We start from the raw sequence: 26,928 nt of genomic DNA, 5'->3' as shown, positions 1-26,928 counted from the left end.
CCCACACATTTCGGCAAATTTCTCTTTAAAGCAATCCACTAACCAATCATAAATAATGTAATTTGCCATAGTGAGTGTCGAGTAGCATAAATTAGGTCTGTAAATATTTGCTGAATGAAATGCCAGACTCAATTTAATGTGAAATACTTTTCCTGGGTGGGAAGATGGAGTGAGAGAGAGAGAAAGAGACGCAAGTTTATAAAATAGAGAATATCAAGACAGAAGAGATGCGCTGTTAATGTAAATTAGGAATTGTGATTTATTCAATCTTCTGTGAGATTGCATTTAGTGAGCAGTTTTTTTTCGTGAAGTGATTTATACTCGTATTTCATCTGGCTGCCACTCTTGGGAATAGTTTGGTCTGTCTCTTTAGGGCAATTTCACTTCAGGTGGATGATTCTCATGCAAAAATTCTAGGATGAATAAACTCAGTGTTATAGTGTGGGAAAAATTGTGGGCGGTGGAAATTAATATTAGAAGAACATAAAAGAGAAAGTTTATGGCGACAGGATTAACAAGGGAGTGTCAGGGAGGGTGGGCGAGGAAAAAAAAGAAACCGAAGTGGCTGAGAGTGAGAGAAATAGAACAGACAGGAGCGAGAGAGAGAGAGACTTTTCCACCACAGTGCCCAGGTTGGGTGAGTCTCTATTTTAAAATTTCTGCGGATAACTTCTCCCTCTCGCAACGCGCTCAGAGAAGTGATGGTATAATATGCTTTTACTTTTAGCAACTTTAGTGGATATTGAGAACAGTATACGATCGTGATGCTGGTAGTAAAATATTATTATACAAAACTTCCGGAAAAGTTGTCTTAGTATAATCCTATCGTCTTTGCATTTTTTCTCAGCACCTCTCAGCCTCCCTTCATACTCATGTTCTTGTACCTACCTTGCTTTTCTCATCCGGAACAACTTATCCACATCCCTATCCCGTCTTAGGGAATTTCCACTCGTTCTCCAGCGTGCGAGCACCGCCCCGCCCGCCATCCAAATATGTACGGAGTCCCGGGCGGAGGAAAGAATGTATGGGCTCCGGGCCGAAAGTTGCTCTCCCACGGCATCTTGTTGTAGTCTCTCTACACAAATTTTCTGCTACACCATTTTCTGCTCTATAATAAAGTGTAAAGTGTATTTGGTGGATTGAAAAAAAGTCCCTGAAAAGCATGGCGAACACCACTGCTGGGAATTGTGATTCCTTGGTTGGCCCTCAGGGATTTGCACAAAAACGAAACTAACTTGTACGCTAACTCGCACCTGCACTTGCTCTGGGTGGAGTGTGTGGCAAAATCACTCTTTTGAAGTTACTCAGTTACCGAATTTGAATTACATTCACATATACATTTATAACTTTTCCTCAAACAGTGAATTCAATGTTGCATTTGGCATATGTATTCTATATTTTTGGCCAAAATGCATAATTTTCTACAGAGTAGATAGCTTTTTAAAGAAACTGAGCTATTTCAATTAGAAAAACAGAGAGAAGAAATTTGCCAAAAATGCGGAAAAGGTGGTCAAAAACCTTGTCACGCGTGAATTTAAACTTTGTATACATAGTTGACATTGTGCTTCGAGCTAATTAGTATAAAATGTGAGGGCAATTTCAGGATAATTGAAATTAGTTTCAAAACACGCGAAATGGGGTTTAAGTTTTGCAATCTAGTTCATATATTTAATATAAAAGATATTTTAGCCGTAAAATCGCTGTCCATGCAAAATTCATGGAAAATTCATGAAAATAAATGATCTCTATTGAACTATCAGAAAAGAATTTTCAACTGTATCTCAAATGAAACTTGTGCTAGAAGTTTAATCAACATGTTAAATTGTTGCGACTATTTTGTTAAATATGTAGCGTTTATTAAAAAGAAAGAAAGAAATGAATGCCCAGGCAAAAATAATCACTTCTTTTTTCATTCAGTTCTTCCTTCCGTCCGCGTCCATGATTTCCCTAGTGTATGTGCTGAAGAATTGAGAAGCTTTTCTTAAGAAAAACTTCATCGCTTAATTGTTGCATCAGCTTTTATTGACAAAACATACCCATAGCGTTTTCCTGTAGTCGAATTAATCAGTGGTGTTCCATTTAAACTCGTTCTCAATATCTGGGAATATTCTCGATGGCGAATCAGAGCTTTTTGGGGGTGGGAGAAAAGAAAGGGAAGACGAAGGACGTGGGTGAGAAAGTGGGTTGGAATAAAATGAAAGAAAATGGAGTGAGAAAGAATGAATATGTGGGTGAATTGACGGCGGTTGGGAGGAGAGGAAGGTAGAAAAAGGGAAAATATGTATAAAATTGCCCTCTCTCATGTTTTTCCTTTCAGATTTTCTGCTCAATGCTGGCCTGTACAATCCACTGTCGGCATTTGATGGTGTGGAAAATATTCGCACCACGATTTATATATGAAGGTATTTCCACCTATGTTCTCCTGGGAGCAATTCTTCTCAGCTACTTGATGCTGATCCGTGTTCACAGGGCCGTAGTAAATCTCATTGTAAAATTCAGCAAATCTAATTAAAAAGAGATACAACAGTGAAAAGCAGTCCAATTCGAGACTTGGTGAAATTCGAACGAGGGAAGCTCAAAGAGAGAGAATGTGAAATTGAATTCCTTCACTGGTATTTTCTCTTTTATTTATTTTTATTTTATTTTTTAATGTTTATATATTGTAATGGTATCTTTTGACTAACAAACAAATTTAAACGGTTCTTATGATTGTAATTGTTTTTTTTTTATCTCACTTTAGTTAGTATTCTTTTTCATCTCTTATATAAGGTGACTGTCTATTTAAAGTGTTTTCTTCTCCTCTAACGCCTTCATTTTTTCTTTATTCTTTAACTTCAATGGGATTATTATGATTTCTTTATTGAGTCCTTCTTCTGTGTAAATTGTGTTGTCTTTTCATCTCTCTACTTGTTCACTCTTTTCTTTATCTATCTCATTTGTCTATTCTTGTGTTTCAGCAAATGGGAGAGATGGTATTTCGCTAAAACATTTTTAAAATGTATATCATATTATGTAATTTACCATATACATTTAAATTTATATTTCAATTCAGAGAATAATTAAAGATTGTCATATATACTCTACGCAACTGAAATGATTTTTCTGTCTCATATCTTGTTTACTCGTTTAACCTTGTTCATTTAATCTTTATTTCATGTAATGTTTGCCAAATACCACACCATCTCAATGCTCATTCAAGTTTGTGCCACTTCGTGCATTGCATATTGCTTGAGGAGTGATTTTTGTGGCTTCAAGTGCACAGGAAGTCTCGCGAGTGAATTTTCAAGTTGCACTTCATTTGCAAATCACACGATTCGAATAGCTCTAAATTGCGAATGGTGGAATCAACAGTTGCTGCTTGGCAATCTATTAACTCACGATTGGTAAGCAAACACTCCTCAAAGTCTACCTGAATTGGCACAAATTGCGAGATGGAATTCATTCGGAGTGGTATTTTAATTTCTCCTCTTTCCTATTTTCTTATTGCAAGTCTTTCTGAGTAACACTGACAATGTTAATGAATTTTCTCAAAGAGTGTCCTCTCCACTGGCGGAGTGCACTTTCAGCATGTCCCACACGGGGAGATGTTGAATGAAAGATAACGGGCAAGAGAATAAGTCGGGGAGAAGGGAGAGAAAGCGTTACAATGGGGGAGTTTTTACAGTATTAAGGAGTTGTGTGTGTTTGGGGGGCGGCATAGAAGTTGACGGAAGGGAGGGGGACATTTTAATTAACTTAGTGAATCTCAAAAATGTTTATCACAATCCTCATGTTGCAGAGTGCATTTTCTAACTTTAATAGTTTTATAAACTTGCTTATATTTTCTCACTTTCCTATTTAATAATTCAACATGCACCAGAGAATGTTAACGAGGTGAGGAATGAAAAAGAGTTGTAATATTTTTCAACAAACAAGTTAATTTCATCATTAACATATGAGAGACATGGGGCGGGGGCTGAAGGGACGCGGGCGGCTGGAGAGACTGTGGAATACTCAATTGATTTTCGGCTGGCCCCCGAGAGCACGGAAAAAATACAACATTCACGTGTGAATATTTTTTTTAAACCACCGAGAGAAGGAAAGTAAAGGGAGAGGAAAAATAACGCGAATGCCTCTGAAATATTCAACACACGCAGGACACGGAGTCAATCGTCCACCAATTTACATTATTTACACAAAAAATTATTTATACTTGATTTCCATCCTTTTTTTATATGTAACTCTTCGTCTAAAAATTGGTCAGAAAGTCACAAAATTAGAGAGACTTCACGTCTATTTTTTTTTCTTTCTTCTTCCTTTTCATGACAACATGAAATAATTTGTTAAAAAAGATAATATGTTCAATTTGTTTGTGCTTCACTAATTAATTTCCTTTCCATTTCATTTTGCTCCCTTACAGGGTGTCTCTGTCTCAAACGTCTCTATTTATTTCCATGCATGACACTCGAATTGAGACACTTTGTAACATACAAACCTCTTTAGTGAAGAGCTTTCCTATGATTTCATGCCATATTTCGGGTGAGTTTCAGAAAAATCATATTATTGATTAAGTTATTCATCATTTTCTGTATTCACATTAATAATTTTCTTCTAACGTATTTTTTTTATTATACTCCTTCCCCTCAACATCTTTACTGATTTCGTGTAAGTTCATAATTAATGTGTTTTCACCTTGGCCCTCTCCCTATTGTAATATATATATATATATATAATGTAAATTTATCTATGTACACATTTATACTGAATTTTCTGTAGTTTTTCACCTTCTCTGTATATAATATTTATAGTAGAAATATTCCATTTTCAATCTCTGTTCTTTTTTTGGTAAAGTTTTATGTGTTTCTTCTGAGAGATTATTAACAAATTTACTCACTATGTTGTCTGAGAACTAATTCTGTGTTGCAGAGATTCCATTTTACTCCTAATTCATACCGCACTCAAGGATTTTGCATGCGCTCAGCGGCCTGCCAAACCGAGCCGGAAGAAGATCCTGCTGACGAGGATCACGGCGAAAATGCAGACGCCGACGAGATTGCCAATGCAGCTGAAGATGCAATTGGCAGAGGAGGTTTTTCGCCTGGAAATCGCCGCCATGTTGTCCCCCTTGGACACGAACACGTAGATACTGGCAGGTTCTGTATTGCTGGCGGAACACGTATAGTTGCCCGAGTCACCGATCTGGGGCTCCCGGATTATGAGGCGACTCTGCGTGCGCGGTCCGGGCGACGTCTCTATGCTGATGTCGCGCCGAGAGTCATCGTAGTTGATCATGCGGTCGTTCTTCTGCCAATAGACGTACTGCGGCGGCTGGGGACTCTTCTCGATGATGCACACGAGATTTATGGTCGAGCCCATGTCCACATGCAGCTCGCCGTTGCCGAGAATGAATGCCTCTGGCACGACGACTTGCAAGTTCACAAAGTGCGATATCACGCCGTTGGCCGTGGACACCTGGCACTCGTACATTCCGTGGTCACGACGCTGGACAAACTTAATCTGGAGCGTCCAGACGTTGGAGCCGGGTGTGTGAAGGATGGCAAATCGCTCGTCATTTGTGTACATTTGGACCCCTGACGAGAGAATGTGCCAGTCACGGCGACGTATCCAGGAAATTTGGTTCTGCAAGAGACGCGAAAAAGACACAAACCCGTTCGCATATAATTTCTGTCGCAATCTATGCAAATTTCAACAAGTTCACAACATCCACAAGGATTCCACAAAGTGGCAATATTATTAAACTGATTGTCTTTCGCAATTTGCACCCAGTGCGAAGTCAACCTCATGAAAACTTTTCGCACAGACCGCCGAGTTTAATGTGCAAAGATTGACAAAAGATTCAGTCTTCTGTGTCCCAATTACTCGAGTTTATCAATAAAAGTATGCAAAAGAGCTCACTTTGTGACATGCTAATTTGCAAAAGTTAAGCGGAAGTTCATTAAAACCAAATTTGATGTATTATAAAAAGGGAGTTTTTCCTCGTAATAATTCTGTGAAGTCTCTTTAAGGTCGAAATGACCCAGAACTATATTTCACAGGGCAGAAATGAAATCCAGAATCTTAATAAAGCTAGATAATATAATTAAATTCTCTTTACGCCAGAGGAGAAATGCATATTTGAATAATTTGTTGAAATACGCCATTTTCCACTCTTCTTAGTAAAAAGAAGTCATATTTTTCCCGTAAGTTGAAAATTTCCGGTCAACACACGACAGAAAATATAGCCTTAATAAAACTGTGCTCATTTTGGTGAGTAGAGTGCGAATATGAGCACACAAAGATGTGGTGATTTACATGAGTTTGAGTGCGACCACGTTACGATTCCTTTTAGTGCTCAAAGTGTTAAGTAGATCTCGAAAAAGGTTTGCTTTGCATCTTTCCGCCTGACTATTGTGTGGCAAAATGTTCAATTGTGGAACTACTTATGTAAAGTTCTCTCCAGCCTGCCAACTGAACCAACATGAAATGCAAATCAGCAATTGATTGCTGATAAAGAAATATGACTGAATTAGTTTTAAAATCTTTTGCTCTGGTTTTTGCACATGCTCCAAAAGTGCTGAGAAAGATTTAAATTGCAATAATTCATATGTATAACAGTATTAACATTTATTTTTATTTGAACACGGCCCAAAAGGTGCTAAGGATAAATAATATCCTGCACAAATTTATTCACCACTTTTGACGAGTGTTTTTCTGGCAAAAATTCAAGGAAAGCTTTGGATGAGCGGAAAAATATAGTTTTGTTCACGTAAAACATTGACTTGTTGGCCTTATTAGCTTTTTCCCTTCTAAATTCCATTCAACAGTCACTTTATCAACTAAATGCATTCCTCCCGGGAATTCCTCAATAACTTTATTCATAACAATTTTGTGCTTTTCCCCAGGCTTTTCCTATCAGTATTTAATCGGCTGTATGAAAAGGGGTTTGCGTAACTTTTTGAAAAATTGTCACTATAAATTCTGTTTTAAAATGCCAAGAGGAACTTTTAAGGAAATATGTAAGTATTAGGATTTTATACAAAACCGATTTTAATTTCTAAAGTTAATATTGTACTGTAGTTCCGCTATTAAGGACGATTGTTGCAAAGAAACAAATTACTTTTAAAACTGTTCAGTAAAACACATTTCAATACAAAGTTTCGTTTCGTCTATTAAGTTTTGAATGCTATCCATTTTCTATGCAAAAGAAGTGGGCATTCTCTTCAATTTTCCATGTTATTTCACACTGAAAACATAACTTATGTCAGACGAAAAGGAAAGAAACTTCATGCGAATTCAGGGAAATAAAGTCGTTGAGTGAAAATTTTGTATGATTCGCGTTACATAATGAAAACTGAAAAGCTCGTATTTCAATAAAGCACTACAAAGGCTTTTTTCCCCTGTCAGACAACATGCGGAGCAATATTCTCAAAAAATTTATACAGAAGAGGGTAAATGTATTCTTGCATTTTACGAGTAGCTGTAGTTTGTACAATATGAGAAACTTTTATCAATCCCGTAGTTTGCCTAACATAACAATTTCATATATGTTCACGTGTTTATTAAATTATGCAAAAAATCATGCTAACTAATTTGAAACATTTATGAACCTTTACCAGCTGAATGCCATTCACTAGTCACACTTCATGCATTAAACATTCTTCATTGAATGATTTGTTGTAATATTTATTGGTCGGATATTGCTAAAACTCCTGCATTTCCGTTGATAAAATCTGTAGCGCTGAATGAAAATTACATTACTGTATAGTGAAATTGAAGAAATATGTAAATAACTGCTTTTTGCTGTTGTTAATTATGTCGAGTAATGTTTAATATTTTTTTATTATAGCCATAAATGTTCAGATGAAAAATGAATTTAATTTGGTAAGTTTTTTTTTCAAATTCTCTCATCGATTATTCCCACACAACAAATTTGGCTTCTTTGCCTCGTAAATTGCGTCTTCTGAGGCGGAATGGTAAAAGCTCTCAGCTGAAAATTCAGGAAAGCCCCATGGAAGTCTTGTCTCTTCTATACTAGAGAGAGTCTCACGGGGAAAACCTTTTTTCGTGCTCCCAAAAACGCAAAAAGGCACGAGAGGTAGAATTTTGTAAATGAGAATAAATTGGGTAATTTTATGATGAAGAGATAAAGAGTTTTTTGATAGGTACGCCCATTCAAAAAATGACGTTAGCTTGAAATTTATGAAGTATTTTCTGATACACCAGCGAAAACATGAAAGATTCGAAAGCAGATAAATTTTGAATCAATACACAATTGCACAAAAACAGTACGCGGAATTCAAGAGTGAAATCATTTTGGTGAAATCACCAATTTAGTTAGTGACATTGCTATAATAGAACATAAATACATTTCGGATATCACTAAATGGATTTAATGATTTTCATTTAAAATTGGAATTTCGATTATATATTTGAAATCCAAAATATATCAATGTGGACGGCTAGGATGTTCACCTTTGCACAATGCCACAGCTTACAGTGCGACAATATGTTCGCGAAGCAGGTAAAACGGATTTGACTTCTGTTTAAAATTCCATTTTCCGTCAAATACATTGCTGATATTTGTAGTTGAACTATGAAAATTGTTTAAAAAAGTGTAGCAATTTCAATTTTCAAAGTACCAGCGTGGATTCATTTGCAACACAAACGTTTAAGTAGCTGTGTTTGACTTGCTGCCTGACTCTGCTACGTATAATTAAATAGAGAGTAAATTTTCAATGGATCGACGCTTAAAAAATCTCATTATAATTTTTCACACAGCAGAAAAATATCCCGCGTTAGTGTAAAACATTGAAAATAATTAAAGACAAAACCACAAAATGGCTAATACCAAAACTCTCTATCCATCCACAAAGTGCCATGTGCCGTATTTTCCCATAAAATACGCCTCATGATGTTTTCTCAGCATTAATTCGCATATTGTCTAATATATTTGCTATAATATACAATATAAAATACAATAGATTGCGGACAAAATTTACAAGCACGATGGTGTAAATTTGTTTCCGCTATCGCAATGGGTGGTGGAATAGCACATTAGAAAAACAGATTTTTCACTTGAGTTGCAATTGAGCCTGAGGTATGATTTTAATTTCCTCATGGATGCGGCGTGAGGGTGGAATGGAATTAATTGCTTTCTGGGGGCACAATTTCAGGAGTCACGAGAGCGAGATGCAGATGAAAGGGATTACTCGATAAATAATCACAATGATGAGGGAGCGATAGTGGCGTTGCATTTGGAATAAATGGCATGAAAATATTTGTGAAATACTGCAAGAGGATGTAAGCACAAAAGTTCAATGGAGATTGTATCCGCTGGTCATCGGATGCGGCCTGGTTGGGAGTGCAGGAAAAAAGACAATGGTGTAAGCTGCTTTGCGATTAATGAGATCCCGCTGGAGCTGCATGAAATTATGTTGCTGGCAAGAGTGTTTTAATATTCCCCATTCAAATACTATTCCAACACCCGCAAGTGAACCAGACATGAATTGCTTCTCTAAATAAATAATCTCATATAGTGAAAACACGAGTTCACCATATATTTTAGGAAATATTCACAATTTCAACTCCCCGAAAACTAATCTCAGCCTTAAGAGATGGCTTTTTCTCTGAACAACTCTCTCCCAAACTGTGTACAATTTCCTCCACTCAATTAAATAGCCTGAGTAAATTTCACGTCTTCCGAGGCTATCTCTACAATTTTCGCCAACTTTCGTGTGTAGAGTCTCCAGCAGGACGAGCCTCGCCTTTGAAATATGCAACACAGTCTGTCTAAAGTTTCAACAGGGGTGTCCTTTTGCAAAAGTAAAAGCAGATATAATGCTCTGCCGCATTCACAGAAAAATAAAAGTTAATTACATTTTGTACTTTTGCGTCAAATTCTGGCCTCAGAAATCCGATATCGCGCCGCTACGGAATATCAAGTTCGTCCTTTCACCATCATATTGTGGTACTGTGAAATCTCTTAAAAAGTCTTTCAACAGTCTCACTCACCCCTCAACGCCCACCCTGAAACTTTTTGTGTGTATTTTAATTCCTTCTGCTTCACACAAGAACAGCGAGGCTGGTGTTGGGCGAAAGCACTTGGCTGGGAAATATCTAGGGAAATTTCCAATACAGTTAGTCTAGTTTAGTATATTTGGAAAATGGCCAGCATGACATTATGTAGCTGAATAATTGGCATAATTACAGTTTAGTTTTCGGCCGAAAAATGTAATTTATTCAAACTTCAAGCATATTAAATTACTAAAGTCTTTTCTGCAACTAAATGATTGCCTGAAAAACACGGTTTTATTCTGCAGTATATGCAGCAAAGCAAAATATTGACAACCTTAGCATCTGAATAAAATGAATGAAATAGTAAATCAGAGAACTTACAACTTTTCCTTTCAGTTGCAAAACAATTTAATACTATTCATTTCATACTAACGGAGAGGTGTAAAATGAAAATTCTGTACTGCAATTTCTAAGAGAGATATGAAAAAAGTTTTCACTGAGTTCTTATTCAATTTTAAAAAGAATATTATTTTGAAAAGGAAATTTCATGAGCTGAATGTAAAATTACTCTACCCTGCTTTGAAGAGGTTACTTGATTTTAATTGCTTTTACATATTTATTGGCTAGATTAGCTTCCAATTTCATATTCATTTTCCCATGTGCGTTCGTGTGAATTGATGTCTCAGGTTTAGACTGTACAGAAGTCAAACTTTACACTTTCTCTAAACAGTTTGATAGTGATTTTATTTTATATTTCTTCTCCATTTGCGAAATGGGGCGTAAATAGGTGGAATTTGGTGTAGAAATAAATTGGCAATCTGCAAAAGTTCTGATTGTTCCACTGATGAGAGTTCCGTTCAATAAAAGCTGAACCAATAATTTCATTATATTTTAAAATATTCGTGCAAATAATACCAATAGATAAATTTATCAGCGCAGTGCTCTACATCAGAGCTTTGCCACAGAAAAATGTGCATTCCGTACAATACGAGTAAATATATTGCAATTCATCTCTTGAATTTGAACAAACTTTTTGCCAATCACATTTCCTCTCAGTGTATGGCCTTGCATTTAGAACAAAACCGTGCATTTGAGGGATCTAAATTTATTTCTCGTTGGCTTTTCATGTATTATTTTCACCGCAAAGCACATACATTATGTGAGGTTGATATTGAATTATTGACCGTATTTCTATGAAATTTTCTCTTTTATTTACTGTGTTTCACAGAATTAGTTGTGTTTCAAAATTAATTTTCACTGAATTATTCCCTTTCGTGTAGGATAAACTTTATTTCTATGCTAACAGTTTCTCTTCCGATGAATTCTCTGTAATTCATATCAAGTTTGTTTGATTCACTTGATTAATAGGCAATTACTGTGACGAGATGTCACATGTAACTCGAAGACTTCTCGATTATCCGATGAAGTTTGTGAACTACATAAGTCAATATGTGAAGACAAGAAAATGTATTGTAATTGCCAGTAATGGACACTTGATTGCAATCCGCTATTGCCGGAAAATTGATAGGTATGTTTCGTGAGGTGGAAGAGAGTATTTCAGTGAGAAAATTAATCATCATCGTTGGTATTAAAGAGCAATAAATTCAACTTCCTAAATTGACTCATTAAATTGTTCAATTCCATTTAACATTTTCAAATTGATTTTTCCCAGTGGATTCAATTGCACTGGTCGAAAGAGCAATGCAACATATCAAAAGCAGCAAAACTGTGCAGTGGAAAGTCGATAACACTCATTTCATCCTCACAGTAAATTTTATATTCCTTCGCGGAATAAAAGTTGGAAAATTTGGAAGTTCAGCCAATAAGTCCGATTTATGGCGACTCCTTGTCCTAATTTAAAATGACGGCAAAATTCCAGATATACTGCTGTTATTATATTCTCTGATTTTGCTTTGCTTTCCATTTAACCAGAGAAAGTCACATTGCTGTGCTTCTATATACAGATTTAAACATCATCGAGCTTGGGTGGGTTTTCTGATTGGATTCAATTGGGGGTTTTTCTGCGCTTCCGAGACACAAGGGAGGAGTGATAATTTTCAGGTTCATCGGGTGGAAAAATGCGCTTGATGAGCTTCACCCATTTTGTTATGCATTGCGAATGTCCCACAGACATTTTCACAGGGAAATATTTATGGGTGTTGTTGAGAAAGTTAAGCTAAGCGCGGAAGACACCTCTTTAAATTTCGCACATCAGATGCCACATACAGTTAAAACCACGACAACTTTCTGGCATTTGCAGGCGTTGGTATTTCTCGGAAAATTTCTATGTCCCAACTAATTTTCATGATATCATGCGGAGGATCTTGCAAAACACTCGGGTTAGTGCGAATAACAGGGTCTGTAGTGGGTTTGCCAAAAGAAATTGCTAAACCAAAGGCCACATCTACATATGTGAACCGAGTGGTGATGATGTGAGCTTTGTGGTCTGAATAACTATGTATTTGTGCCCAGAAATACCTGTATTTAAATGCCTGATTTTATGTGTCCACACCTTTTTCCCTTCAGACAAAGTACGTTTATGTTTATCGGACTGCGTACACTTTTAATCACTTTGACTATAAAGATGTGGTTTTCGAAACAAAAATTAAAAATGCACTGGTTTCGGTTGAGAAAAAACTAGAAGAACTAAAAAAAGGAAAAACTTCCATCTAGGTAATGAGAAAATGTGTTTTTTTGAGGAAATTCTCGACTTTGCAACTCCATCCTAATAAATACCCGAGTACAACTGGACTTCAAATTATATGTTAGAAAAAAAATGCAAAGCAAAATGTCTAAGTATACCTGCTCTACATTATGACACGACATAAAATACTGTTATGGATTGGAAAACATCCAGAGAAATCCATCTAGAACACACTTGAGAGACCATTATTCATATGAATTCACAGAAAAAAATTACCCCAAATCTTTATCTGTCAGGTATTCAGGGCAAAAGAAATTGAAAAGACGTTTAAGAAAGATAAAAGTGCCCGCATTTTTAGCAGCAGATTGCAGCTTACCAGCACATCAGAATGGACTGAGATATGATCGCGGAAACCTAGCCTGCAGGCATACTTAACACAAATATAGAAAAGTTACAGAATAGCAATGGTGATGCCGATATTTTGTCACAGGAAAAACACTGTCAATAACAGGACAATGACTGAGATGTCGGCTCGAAAATTATACTAAGAATTCCTTTTCTAATGACAATGCTTTATATGCCTTTTTAGTGTTTCAAAGTTTGTAGCTGCATTGTTATTAGTGAGAGGACAAACTGCGCATACATTGAAAACAGTATTAGATGATTATATTAATAGTAATTTTACAGTACACTTTCTGACAAGAACTTTTTTGGTGTACTCAAATGAACTATTGAAAAAATGCCGAGGAAAATACTTAAAATCTTCATTCAATTAATAACTCTCTCTCTCTATTAAGCACTTCACAAACACTTGAGAAACATTTAGGTCATATGAAGAATGGAAATGTGAAATGAAATGGATTAGCAATAAAAATCAGAAGATATTAATTATTTAATTTGTTTTGCCAACAATTTTCGACGTGTGTGGAAAATTTATTAGAAATAGCATGAAGTTTAAAGGTAAATTAAATTTAAGACGCGATTATTGTCCATTTGTTGATTAAAACTTTTCCTCTCGGGACTTAAAGTGATTTTTTTAAAGAGTATACAAGTTCTCACGACTTCCTGTGAACTAAACTTTCTGGTGAAATTTAATTAAATATTCTCCTTTATAAGGGTGTGTGTATCCTCGCTGTCCGTGAGTAATATAGGGCTTGCAGAATCTCTGAACCTTCACTTGATGACTGGGGAAGTTGAAAGAAATTCCATTGCCAGAAATTCTGCAAGTAACTTTTGTGAGTGATCCATGCAGGAAAATCGCACAGAATATTAATGATAATGATAAGAAGTTGAGAAATTTTGCGCAAGGCAATTTCTCGTACAATTTCCTCACAACTTTCATACATTTTAACTCCACTCACAGTGATTTTGCTCGAGTGTTTACGCATTTTCATGGTTTATTGAAAGTCCAAAAAGTAATTTTTCACAAAGTTCGCTCTCCTCGAGACAATTATTGCTATGTATAGAGCTCTCAGAGACTCCGTCGTGGCGTGTTTGTAAAGTAGCACTTGAATAATAAATTCAATATCAAACTCATGTCCCTCAAGTACGAGGGGTCTTTTTTTTCTATTGACACTCTGCATTGCAAACAAAAATATGTATATATGAAAATTCAGAGCTTTCACGAATTCATCAATCATTTAAACTTTCCAGTTTATAAAGCCAATTTTTATTCATTCATTATTCAATAAAGAAATTTGTCAAATACGTAAATTTTTTTCTTAGAACACATAAGCATTCTTTTTGATTTTGAGGATTTTTCCTCCCCATTCTTCGAGGGGAAAATTAAGGAATGCAAACAAGGAGGGAGAATTGCAAAAGCTTTTCTGCAATGAATAGGTTTCCTTTTTTTCTTCTCGTGTCTAATTTTATACAAGTGTTGAAGCGGATGAAACTCTTTTTAAAAACAACCCACTGATGAGCACATTTTTAGGCAGCTCTCAATTTGAGGGTAATAAAAGCGGGTCAAGATGTTGCCTTTCACTTTATTTGCACATAGACTTAATCGAGGTATTTTCACAGAAAGACTTGAAAATGGTGTCAGTCTCTCCATAAATTTGTTTAACTTGTTTATTAAATACTCTTATTATATTCTTTCATCTCAAGGAGAATTGCGCTTAGCGTCTTTCTCTCTGCAGATAATATTAAAAGAAATTGCATGAGCTCCATCGCTACTCTTTCAACTCAATGCTATGATGTTTACGTAACTTTCATAGAGCACACATTTTCACAAAAAGGCTTGAGAATATTGTGGTAACAAGTCCTGTCTAAGGACTATAATGTTTCACAAAATACTAGCTCTTGCTGAGCATCGGAGAATTTGCTCTAAAATTAATGGAAAATCAATGGTTGTAATGAAAGCTTCTCATACAAGGTGGATTACTCAATTCAACAACGAGACTTAAACAATCGTATCGTTTAACTTAAAGCCTTCCCCAATCCATCCCCAAAGTGAATTCAATAATCTGATGATTATTCCTATTCATCCCATTGAAATGAAAGTGTATCTCAAATAATGCTCAATTAAATATTTAAATACCATTTAGAGAGGATCGTATCTTCTCAGTAACTTCAGATGTATTTACCAAGAAATTGCTCTTTTGACGCAAACGATATTCAAAGATTTCATCCAATTTCACATTCAAAAAGGTATTTAAGCAAAAAATTGTAATGCTTATCAAAATAGCAGCACTTTATTAAACATTTCTGGGCTCTCTGAACATTTATTCACTTGTGAATTATGCATGAAGTAATCTTCTTTATTTGACTTACACAAAATACAGAGGGTCAAATATCAAACATTGAACAGCTCGAGAGCATTTATATATTTCAAAATTTACCACTCTGATTGGTTTATTACGTCGAGCTCGAACTTGAGCTCGAAGCAATTACAAGATATGGTTTGAAATAATAATTATTACGTATACTATAGAATGTAATTAGCATACTTATTCCGAAAATTTATATTATTATGCATAAACAATGAATTATATCTGACTTGAATGCACAAAATTCTGCGCATACGTTGAATGTAGTGGAAGGATTCTAACGAATGAAATGAAATTTCGAAAGTAATTAATCGGATTTAAGTTTAAAGAAATTTCTTTTTAGATTCCAGGGAATTCCTCATGTCAACTATAAAAGTATTGAAGAAATCTGCCATTGGCCCTAGTGTGTGATAAATGTATGAGATAATCCGATATTATCTTGAGATAAGGCCAAAGGACAGAATTGAGTATGCTGGTGAACATCTCTTTCCACTCTTTATCGTCTGTTAAGGCGATAAGAACGCAGTATTGATGAGCTTTTTTATGGAAATCCATATCAAAATGTTTTTATACATATCTAGATGTTTGTAAAATCACATCGAAGCTCAGGAGTTTTTAATGCAAATAACATTCCTCTGGCAATTTTTTTTTTAATAAAAGAGACTCTAAAATGTTGTATTTCTACGCCACTGTCTAAATTTAAATGTGTACCAGTAAATATTTAAGCGGCGTGTGTTTGTGGATTAGTGATTTTGAATGGTGGTGCAACATCCATCGAAAATAATTCGCAATCTAAAAGCTCTCTAAATAAACGAGTAAGTTTCTGTGGTTGTGTGTACATAATGCATCAAACTACGGTTGCTCATGAATGAGTGCTCAGCGTAATTATGAAAAACGAGTACTTCATCAGTGTAATATTCAGTATGAATAATGGATTTGGGCAAATTGATAAACATGCGAATCCTCATGAGTTCTCAGAATTGCACTTGATTGCTCACATAATACACTGCGCTAGGTAGAACTCCGTGGATTCATGAGAATCGCTTCGCACGTCTTCTGCAGGTACATCTACGTCAAAAGTTAATTTATCACAAAAGTCCCGCATCAGTAAGTCTATGCGAACTTCCGTTTGGCACATTTTAAACTTTCTTGTCTTCACCAGAGTGCTTTGAAGGAAAAGTAGAAAATTCTTCTTTTTCCATATTTCAAGGAAAAACTCACGGAGCCAATCACGATACAAAATGCCACGAACGAAATTGACATTTTCTGCTTTCTTGCTCAGAGGCCCACCCGTTCCGCTCCCAAAGTGGATGTTTGACAATCAATTTGATAATATTTGTAAAAGGCGCTCGGTCTCATGCAAGGAGAAATTAATTTTCTTGCCTATTGCCAGGTAGGGGGGGGGGGGGTAAAAAATAAGAAACTCTGTAACATTTTGAGACAAACGACAAACCCAATTAGCACCCACTCTGTCGATTCCGGACACTTTGCAAACAAGGAAGGCGGTTCCTCCCAATTGGACGGTCGTATTGTGGGCAAACATCTGGGAATGAGAGGAAGAAGTCCATTATTAATTGGTGGGTATATAAAGCGATTTTTTTTCATGTCACGGATGCTTTTAGGGCCATGTTGTTTTTTTTACGGCCACCACTGGGGGTGCGTGGTTCCCTTACCTCAGTATCCTCAAATTGAGGTGAATCACTGGAATCTATGGTATTCTCCGACTTGGAGTCATAATTTGTACTTCCCGCCACCATCCAGAGTTTCTTCCAGTCATTGTCTGTTAGAATGGGTCTGTGATGATCTGAAAAGCAAACACACACAGAGGCACAATTCACATGGTGTCTCCAGCTTTTTACCACATCGCATCTCCCCATTCCACCCAGCATGAGGAGGTCGCTCGAAAAATTCGTGGTTAGACTGAAAATCAGCATTCTCTTATCGGATGCTCATGCCAAAGGATCACACTGACATCTTTATACAATTTTCCCATATAAAAATGATTTATTAGTTGTGGATTAAGCAGAATAACCATAGATGCTTATTTAAACAAGAGTGGATAAAAATATAATCGATCATTCATTAAGAATGAACTGCAGACTGACGTTTCAATACGGGTTTTCATTCATACTTCGAAAGTTGAATGATGGCACAGCAAAATCAATAAAAGTCAATTACTTTATTTTTGATACCAACAATACGTTAAGCACCTATAGTTCATCGTTATGCTTAATGTGATTTTTTTCTCCTCAAGTTGACGGCAAAACCCCAGCGAATAATAAATCTTTTATTATGGATTTCATACATGAACAATTATTCGATTTTCAGAGAAATTCCGCTATCAATTTAATTGCAAAATAATAAAACAATTGACATAACATCTTCAACGAGTCACTGCCCATATAATGCTAAAACTATTTAAGCGGAAGATGTTCGTTAATAAGCATTCTGAGCCTGCATATTTCACGTCTCAAAACTCTCTTTGTAGCTTTATTGTTTTTTGCTTCTTTCTTCCGCCCCACAGGAAAACAATCAAGTTGTGTTCCCTGCTGTTTTATTCCCAGAAGTTGACCATCCAGTTTCCATTTCACCAGAAAAGAGCTCCTAAGCGGCATTGTTGTTTGATAACAGCAAAGTATTATTAAGACACTTTTCTTTATGATAGTTTCGAAATTTTACTTATTATTCGGCTTCATCTTTTTCAGAACTTCCTGCGCTACTAAATGTGTGTTTCTTCCATAGGGCTATTTCAACTGTAGTAAAACTATAAGAGACATGGATGATAAGCACACAATTTGCAGTACACCATTTAGCGGCATTCACCATCACCACGACCTTAAGTAACCCCACAAAACCTGGCAATAAAGAGTTTGTGTTCTATCATCCTATAGAATACAAGCATTCTGCCTTCTCATTTGTCTTCCGCACAAATCCTGCAGAACAGTATTTTATGCACAATTTGGGAAAGTATAGGAACACTCCATTAAACGTCCATAGAATTACATCAGATATTTCTCGCTGAAGTCCAATGGAACCTCTCGAGAGTCTCTAGTAGGGCGGATAGTATCTGTCAAGTTATATATAAACAGAAAATTGGCGCAGATAAGATTTTAATTAATATTTGGGGTAAATCGGATGAAAATTGGTGAGAAACAAGGACTCATTCTCTTCTGGTAAAAGAATATTCAATAAAAGTTAGTATGGCCATGAAATATGATGGTCAATTTATTCTAACCATCGAAATATTTTTATTCTTCATAGGATAATCAAGAAAACAAATGACATCGCGGGGACAAAAAAGGATTCACAACGATGTCCAGCTCATAAGAGCAAGAATATTAACTAGATCCCAAACAAGAGAACTAGCGTCTACATTTGCAAAGCAGAAGACAGAGATTAAGACCGATAAGACGAAAGTAGAAATTCACAGTCAGAAATCAATGGGCATAAAAAATTTAGCAGCGACTGATAAGGAGAATCTAAGACTCAATTCGAATTCTAGAGTATCCAGTCAAGTTTCCAACATTATTAAGAAGAAACAACGGAAGATGTCTACACAGAATACCAATCCTTCTACCGTCTTTACTGAGAATTCTCCAGAGGAGTTTCAATTCTCAATAGTGAACTATTTTGTGACCGATACAGAAGAAGATGACTCAGATGAATGAATTTTACGTTTACGAAATTTTTATCGCTATCATTAATCTGTCTGCTTTCGTAAGCTGGAATTCCAGAATGTTTGACCAGGATTTCCCGCTTGAATTGATTTGATATAAACGTCATGTGAAATATTTATTTATCGCCAAGGTTTCTCCCCTAACAAAACAATGCAGAACCTCTTACGACCGTAGCCTATGATATGTGGAGGCACATTAAAAAAGCAAAACCACGAACTTTTCGAACATCTCCCCATATTATTCGCCCCCGAAACTCAAAGGCGCTTCCGCCCATCGTCCCGATCCACATTATGAATCGTTTGTGGGGCAGAGGCGCAGCGATGAATGACGAAGTGCGAGGAAGCGGGAGTGTGGGTGGACATGGAAATAAATATAGAATCACTCCCTCGCGACAAAATAAAATAGAGATTATACCTGGCTCCAGCGTCGTGGCAAATATTATGGATGGCAGAAAAAATATTAGCAGTTGAAATCGATACATTTTTCCTCACTGCTCGCTCTCGTTCTGTGTGACGCTTTCAGTTTCCTCTTACACGCAATTATTTACTAAATAAACCATCACATTTCATTATTATTTGACTTTTCTGTGCCACCTTCACAACCATCACTTCAATTGTTCATGTTCTTCGGCAACGATTTTCTCAGCATTCTACACACAACAGCATTTCTCCGGCGAATGCTGGGGCGAACAGCAATTTCTACAAGAGGTGGCTGCCCCTTCACACTTCCTTCCCGTTCCGCCAGCTTACAAACACTCCTGCCTCGCGTCTCACCGCACTGCTTCCTTTTATGTTTTATTGCTATTTTCTGTTAATTTATTTCCTCACTTTTTTATCCCCGCACCAGCTCGCTTCTTTTTCTCGTGTCACACCCACACCACGGCGCCCCAAAGTGAGCACTGGTGGCAAAATGATGATGCACTCCCAGTGCCGGGAAAATTGTCTGAAATCACCACACTCTTCCAGCCGGGGTTGCTAATTTTCAGGAAATTCACACATACACCCCTCGTGCGGTTAGCTTTTTGTACTTTCAACACACTTCCAACCCCAAACCCAGAGGCCGCCCACTAGAAGGACACTCTCTTTTGCTTATTCTTTCAATTTTCGCTCCAATTTCCCCAACTGTGAACTACAAGAAAAACTAATTATATACTTTTTTTCGCTCAATGCTTTGAACATACATTTTAATATCCAATAAAACTTTTTCACTTGGAATTGTGAAATATTTTTTGCCCCAATTCTCAGAGAGCTTTTCATCGGTGTGAGCCGATGAAAACCTGCACACGCTTTTTCTCGGGTTATTCAGGAGGAAAGTTGCTTAATTTGATCGAGGGCATTTGAGAAGTATTTTATTGTAGTGGAATTAATATAATTGTTAGAGAAAATTGTGCAATTAATTGAAATTTTGTATTACAAAAAAGGGTGAGGCGTAATAATTTTCCAATTTCGGCTCAAATCCCCATTGAATCTCATGGAGAATATTCAATACCTAGTAATTAGAAACAATTAAAATTTTACATCATATGTCATAATTTTGAAGATTTTTTGCGCTTGTGATATCGATTTTTTGTAGTTTATTTAACATGAAAAACGACAACAAATGTATTGAAAAGAGCAAAAGATTCTGCGAAAAACTTTTATACCCCCTAAACACTGAAATGCAAATACGAAAAATATACTCTTAAATAGTGCACCGCAAATCCACTATACAAATATTTCCGCATAATTTTAATTATGCTAAACAGTTGTAACACTTCTAAGTATTGTGTAATGCTAATGAAATAAGTGCATATAATTGGAATTCTCATTACCATTGACAATGAGATCAGGAAACTCCCCGAATTATTGTGACCAAGAGTGGTTAAACGGTCCAGATCATGGGCATCAAAAGGCCATATGCTATGCACTTTCATTCAATCAATAGCAATGAATATTTCAAGATGAGATTTAATTTTGCCACAACACCTGTCGTCATCGTGATATCAATTAAAATTGCACGAACATCAACAATGGGCACGTAATAGCATGAAAATAATTTGTGTTGTAACTCTCCCAAAACATGAAAGTGGCCAAAAAAAACAAGAGTTCATTTTTCAAAAGTTCCTCGCGACCATTTCTCAAGAGACCCTCCGCTAATGACTGCCCAGAGGACGCAGTTGGTGAAGCGCAAATGAAACCAATTACTTTACACAGAACACCGCCCTTAATTGCAATTCGCATATTCTGCTCAAAATATTCTGCCTGGAAGGCTTCATTTCTGCGATCCAAAACATATTTTCTAGCGCATGTAAAACTACAAATAAAAATCATAAGTGAAAAGGAAAATTTCATTGCATAAGAATGTGAATGAAGAGCTCCATGACGACTCTCGAGAGGGGAGTAGAATGCCTTAGTAAAGTTTTCCAATTAATTGTAATGAGTGTGACTTCCTCAAGTACATTAATTAATTGCAAAATATTGTTCTTCAACAAACTATGTGCCAGAAGTTTTCATGTATTCAATGTTAACAATCCACTTTTTACCAATATCTTTCAAGTGTTTCCCTCAGTTTGACGAGGCAACTTCAATTCCGCAAACGACGTGCTCTGAAGTGCCAATTCAATTCGATATCATTCACATAAAATGTGATTCTTTATTCCGATGGTATTAATTTCACACTGAAGTTGTTAGCCTAAATTTAAGTTTTCAGAATTACAATAAACAAGCAAAGTGTGTTAATTTATGTTATTCCCAAGTTTCAGTAAAGCCAACCCCAGCGTGACATTTTGCAATTGGATTTGGAGTGATTAAAAAAAGTTTTCTCATTTAGACTCGCCGCGAGACAATGACAAACTTTCTGAAATCGATGAGTAAATTTTTTAAGAGCTTTAAATGCATTTGCGCTAATAATAAATGAACGCAATTTTAAGTGAAAGAACTCCTATTCTGTATCGTTATCACTTTTAAGAACCCCAATCAAAAGAGAAACTATACTTTCCAAGGAGCACGAGAAGAATATATACTGCTACAGCAGTTCGTTAATTGAAGTGTATAGTGAAAATCTTTGTCGTAGAGAGAAACTTCGTGCTCCAAAGTCATTTTAATAAGTCACTTCCGACAACACCGTGAAACTAATTGTTAATGCACATTCAGTGTTGGGTGCGACAAGTGAAACCCTCAAAATTTCATCTATCACTGAAATGGGATATAAATTGATGTGACGTGTACAATTTCTATTCACGCTTTTTTATATTTTGAACACAGACCATTTTGACGGGGGAAAAAACGAGCATTTTCCGGTGAATTCGCTCTGTATTAATAGATTTCTCACTGATTAGATATCCACGGAAGGGTAATTGTACAGAATTGGAAATTAAATTGAAAAAAGCGTCGCCGAGAGGATATTCTATCGATTGTGAGTCGTCCTCCTCTTTTGAATAATTGATACTTTTATGCTAAATTAATGAATTGGGTGGCGCGCGTAAAACTTTTTCTCCAGCCCTCGAATTCAATCCAATGGCTGAAAAATGGGAAGAATGTCACAGTGACGTAGTCTCAGTTAAAATTACAGGTAGTATTTAAGATAAATAGACTTTATCTTCAAGTGTGATTCTGGATTAACGGATTCTTTGTGTCGTTACCTGAAAGACAGCATGCTTAAGAACCCAATGTTCCTCATATATTCGTAAATACAGTTTGTAAGCAAGACGTTATCGTGGAATGAAGGTACTGTCTAGAGAAAAAAACCAACAATCAGCTAAATAAGTTTCTAATCATTTGAAAAAATGAACAATTTTGTGGCATTATTTGGAAAATTTGCTCAAAATCCAATGAAGTGCTCAATACTAGTTAGGGTGATTTTTACCAATAGCATTTTATGGGGTGTTAATGTAAGTAAATCAATTCTTACTACGCCACTGCGAGAGTCCTCGATAGAAATTTCTTACGTTTCGCATCAACTTTTATTCTGGGCGCTCTCGAAAGGGAAAAATGGGGGCGCGCGTGTGAATTGGCGCGATGGTGAATGGGCGTTGAAGGCAAAAGCCAGAAGGAGCAAATCAGTTTGTGAAGGAGATAGAGAAACATGAGTGAGTTCTCCATGTGTGGTTGGGAGGAATGTTATTAAGAGGAATTCACTCGGAGCGCCAAAGAAGAATATGTTGGGAAAAATTAAGAAAATTGCCCATATATTGGGGGGGTGGCTTGCGGTATGGAAACTTGCACGCTCCCACTGTGTGTGTGTGTGGCACGAGAGCGCCTGGCCTGGGGGCGCAACGGTTTATCGGGGGCACCGGGAGGTGGGGAGGGCGGGTGCTGAAAAATTATTCTCAGGCAAGCAGAGAGACGCTTTTCGGTGGGCCCACAACACCCGAGCCTATGCTTGTGTGTTGCCTGGGTGGAAATGAGAAATGATACGAAAGTGAGGCCGGGCGTGGGGGGGAAAATGGTAATTTAATTTTTCTTACGAAAATATTTTCATACACCTGTAATTACACCACGAGAAAGGGGGTTCGTGGAGAATTGGTAATAGCACAATTAAAATTAAATGAATCTAATTTATTTCAGCACAGCACATCCCTTATATGTTTTTTCGCCCCGGTGATGGGTGTACTAATAAGGGATGAGAAGCTAACACTCCCTGATTGCGGAGCGGGAGGGTGAAGACGCAGCACAATGCTCCATTGAGGCCTTCTTGAGGCTAAAGACGCGCGACTTCCCATCAAGAAGAAAGCCCTTCGTGCACACTTCTTGTGTGCGTCTCTCCGCCCCGCTAAATTTGCATTTTCATAATCTCTCGACATCACATATTCTTTTTCTCTTTGATTCCCTCTCTTTTTCTGTTGAAATTAAATTCACCACCAATCCAATTTGCTCAAAATTAAACGATCAAATATTCATAGTTCATGGCAACGGGCCAAATTTACACGGGAATTACACTCTTTTTGTGCCCTCTTTCACTTTTGTCAACTTTCCTCCCATCTAAACTCTCTCTCGTGGCGAAAATTTCCGCCGATGGAGTCCTCGCACCCACCCTTTTTCCAGCACTATAGTCAGGGTGCAAATCAAACACTCCTCCACTGTGGATTCCTTCACCAATTTTCCACACAATCGACTCTTCGCGGTTTCACCGCCCAATGCACAACACCGTGAACACGACAGACCGACTCTCCCGATAATCTTCACCTCAAACTTATTAAAATTTCATTGAGCGAAGGGCTCACACTCTTTTTGGTATATTTCACACGGATTATTGTGAGGAAGGCTACACTCCTTTGAGAACTTTTGGTATACGCCCGTGTTTCTACGTTTATTCTTATCAGGCATGCGCTGTGATAACAACGGAAGAAATGCACGACATCGCACAAATATTTTATTTCATGTTCTTTCTCGTCACTCCCTTACACTAGAATTTTATGTAATATCTAAAAAACACCTTTCATCATTCCTAAAATCCTAAAATACATGTCATAGTGGGGGAAATTCTTTCCAGAACCACATGAAAATCCAATCATAATTTCAGTTTCATTTGAAAGAGCCAGACATCGAAACTGGTCGATTCATCGCAACATGGCGTTCATACTACTTTTCTTATCACTTCATTTCATCCCCCCTAAAGTCCGACATAAATATTTGATGCGCCTCCAGTGGCACTTGAATTGATACCAAATCTCATCTCGCAACAAAAGTCTCTCTCTCGCTCATGCCATCAACAATGGAAAAAATAATTTCATGTGACATTGAATTCGAAACACGTCTTACATTATCCCAACAATTCATCCAACGAATTGTCCTTTGAAGAGAGAGGAGAACACAGAAAGGGCGATTTTGCGAGTATTCCGGGAAAAAGATAAATGTAGGTCATGCCAACCCCAAAAATAGTCTCCTCTCATTCACACACTCTCTCTCGCTCTATACATTTCTTTTAGTTTCACTGTGTGGAATATAAAATATAGTTTGGCTTTATGCGCAGCCTCATAATTGAAATCAGTTTCATGTATCGCACCCCTATTTTAGCATATTCATAACATAACTGAAAGTTTAGCTGTGGCATAACCGGGTAAAATGCCATATAGCCTCACTTCGACGCTATTCTCATTTATGGTAATACAATTAAAACTAAATTACAGTCCGTGCTCACTACTTATAGCGCGATGGGCCCTCCCCTTGAGGCACCTGAAGCGTCCGCACCCTTATTCATCACTGCAGCATGTCATCGTCATCGTCGTCAATGAGAATCCTCTCTAAATCATCCACTGGCATCGGATCGTCACTGCTGAAAGTCTTGTATGTTTTGAACAAACTAAAGACGCACAGCCAGAAGTAGATGAGAATTCCTAGACAGGGGAGGAAACACAGAATTTGAAGCACTCGCATTAGCAATTTGACACAGTTGCATGCAATTGGATGTTCACTTGCTCAATGAATGACCACTCCTATATTTACTTTATCCAAGAGTTTGCTTCCAACAATGCTGAGTGAAATACATTAAACATTTACACACTATCATCCCCAATTTGGTCAGTAATCATTATGTACTCTTTGACCTTTCAACTCCAATTATCTAATTTGAATTCTCATAGTTCTATAATAGCATTAAAAGCTTAGATCTGTAAATTAGCAGCATACTATCTGTGGTCGGTCAAAATAGTGAAAGCAATAAAACCCAAAAGCAAGCACGAGGGATTTTTTTCTATCTTTAGTAGGTCATAAAATTAGCTTGCGCCATTTTTCCTACCACTTTTAATCTGATCTTTGTGACAGATTTTTTCGAAAGACAGTTTTAGTTTTCATTTGCCTTTACTTGAGAAACTGAATAGAATTGAAGGAAACTGAAGTCTAAATCGCATTCTACATTCATTACAATGGAAATCGCAGCGTGATAACAAGCCAAAGTGCTGTTTTAAACGTGAAAATGTGAACTAAGCCTCGTTCGCGGTGTTTTTGGAACTATATGTGGCTATGAACTGGCTAAATTTCCTCTCGAATTATCCCAGGTTTTTAAAGCGCCCGCTTATCGCGATGTTTATCATTCTCTGAAGATAAAACAATCACTTTCCCTCTATTCGCTGATGAAAAACATTGCAATAATTTCTCGCGAATATCAGTTAATAATTTCTCAAGAATTCTTCATATTTATTTTCCGGCGCCTTGCAAAAACAGAAATGGACAACATAGTATTTCTCACCTGCTGTAAACGCCATGATAATGTAGATACCAAGGGGAAGTTGCGAACCAATCTGCATTCCAATCATGATGATCGTGGCGACAAGGAGGGCCAGCGTAACCTTATTAATCACCAACCAGGGCAGCATATCCCTGTGGCTTTTCTGGAATTATTTTTAAACTTTAATCTCCCAATTATCTCGGTTGTTCCCAGAAAAGATAATAAACCCCTTATCAATATGAGAATTTGGGTCTATTGTATTCGTCTTAATCTCACCTTTACTACGCCATATATGAGGAAGATATTTGTGAAGATCTGGATGAAAGCACCTCCCGTTTCGACGATGCAAACTGGAATGAGGGCATTTTCCAATTTTGGGTGATCCACGAAAATTTTATTCCGCTGTGCGATGATGATGAACATCAGAATAATGAGTGGGATGTTGAGGAGCTACAAAATAAAGTCACAGCAAAGCTATAAGTCAGCGAATAAGGCGCTGATGACCATGACAATTGAAAAGGAATTTTGCTGATTCTCTGAAATCAAGCTTGAAATACGATATGCAATATGTGTGATCATTATTGCATCTCACCATCATGAACCACGCCAACCACACGATGCCCTTCCGGAGATCGATGCAAAAACAGAACTTCTGCGGTAGGATATTCATTGCTTTCCACTACAAACACTGCGTCACTTGACC

At 36.9% G+C, this 26,928-nt stretch overlaps 2 protein-coding genes across 5 annotated transcripts in view; one reads left to right on the top strand and one right to left on the bottom strand.

The window, feature by feature from the left end:
• Positions 1–5,018, top strand: part of LOC132260430 (GPI ethanolamine phosphate transferase 3) — a 9,975-nt gene extending 4,957 nt beyond the window's left edge. Inside the window, exons 4-5 of one of the 2 annotated variants that reach the window (XM_059758529.1) lie at positions 2,318–2,612; positions 4,906–5,018. In XM_059758529.1, the coding sequence (XP_059614512.1) occupies positions 2,318–2,512 (195 nt within the window). In that variant the 3' untranslated portion in view covers positions 2,513–2,612; positions 4,906–5,018. Of the gene's footprint in view, positions 1–2,317; positions 4,519–4,905 lie in introns of both variants that reach the window. The other variant, XM_059758528.1, reaches the window with a different exon arrangement.
• Positions 2,716–26,928, bottom strand: LOC132260434 (zwei Ig domain protein zig-8). Of its 3 annotated transcripts, none has more exons than XM_059758533.1 (8): positions 26,818–26,928; positions 26,502–26,675; positions 26,247–26,388; positions 24,093–25,395; positions 19,497–20,222; positions 17,079–17,209; positions 16,859–16,948; positions 2,716–5,619 (listed from the first exon to the last, which is right to left on the bottom strand). In XM_059758533.1, exons 5-8 carry the CDS (start codon positions 19,561–19,563, stop codon positions 4,957–4,959), a joined length of 951 nt encoding a protein of 316 aa, XP_059614516.1. In that variant the 5' UTR covers positions 19,564–20,222; positions 24,093–25,395; positions 26,247–26,388; positions 26,502–26,675; positions 26,818–26,928; the 3' UTR covers positions 2,716–4,956. The 3 variants fall into 3 exon arrangements, with proteins under 3 accessions (XP_059614516.1, XP_059614515.1, XP_059614517.1); XM_059758532.1 differs by having other exon boundaries at positions 19,497–20,210; XM_059758534.1 differs by having other exon boundaries at positions 16,874–16,948; positions 19,497–20,210.

The sequence above is a fragment of the Phlebotomus argentipes genome, unplaced genomic scaffold, assembly GCF_947086385.1.
Source record: "Phlebotomus argentipes unplaced genomic scaffold, Phlebotomus argentipes genome assembly scaffold_18, whole genome shotgun sequence".
NCBI classification, from domain to species: domain Eukaryota; kingdom Metazoa; phylum Arthropoda; class Insecta; order Diptera; family Psychodidae; genus Phlebotomus; species Phlebotomus argentipes.
Note: the sequence above shows the minus strand (reverse complement) of the source record. Positions and strands in the feature narration are given on the sequence as shown.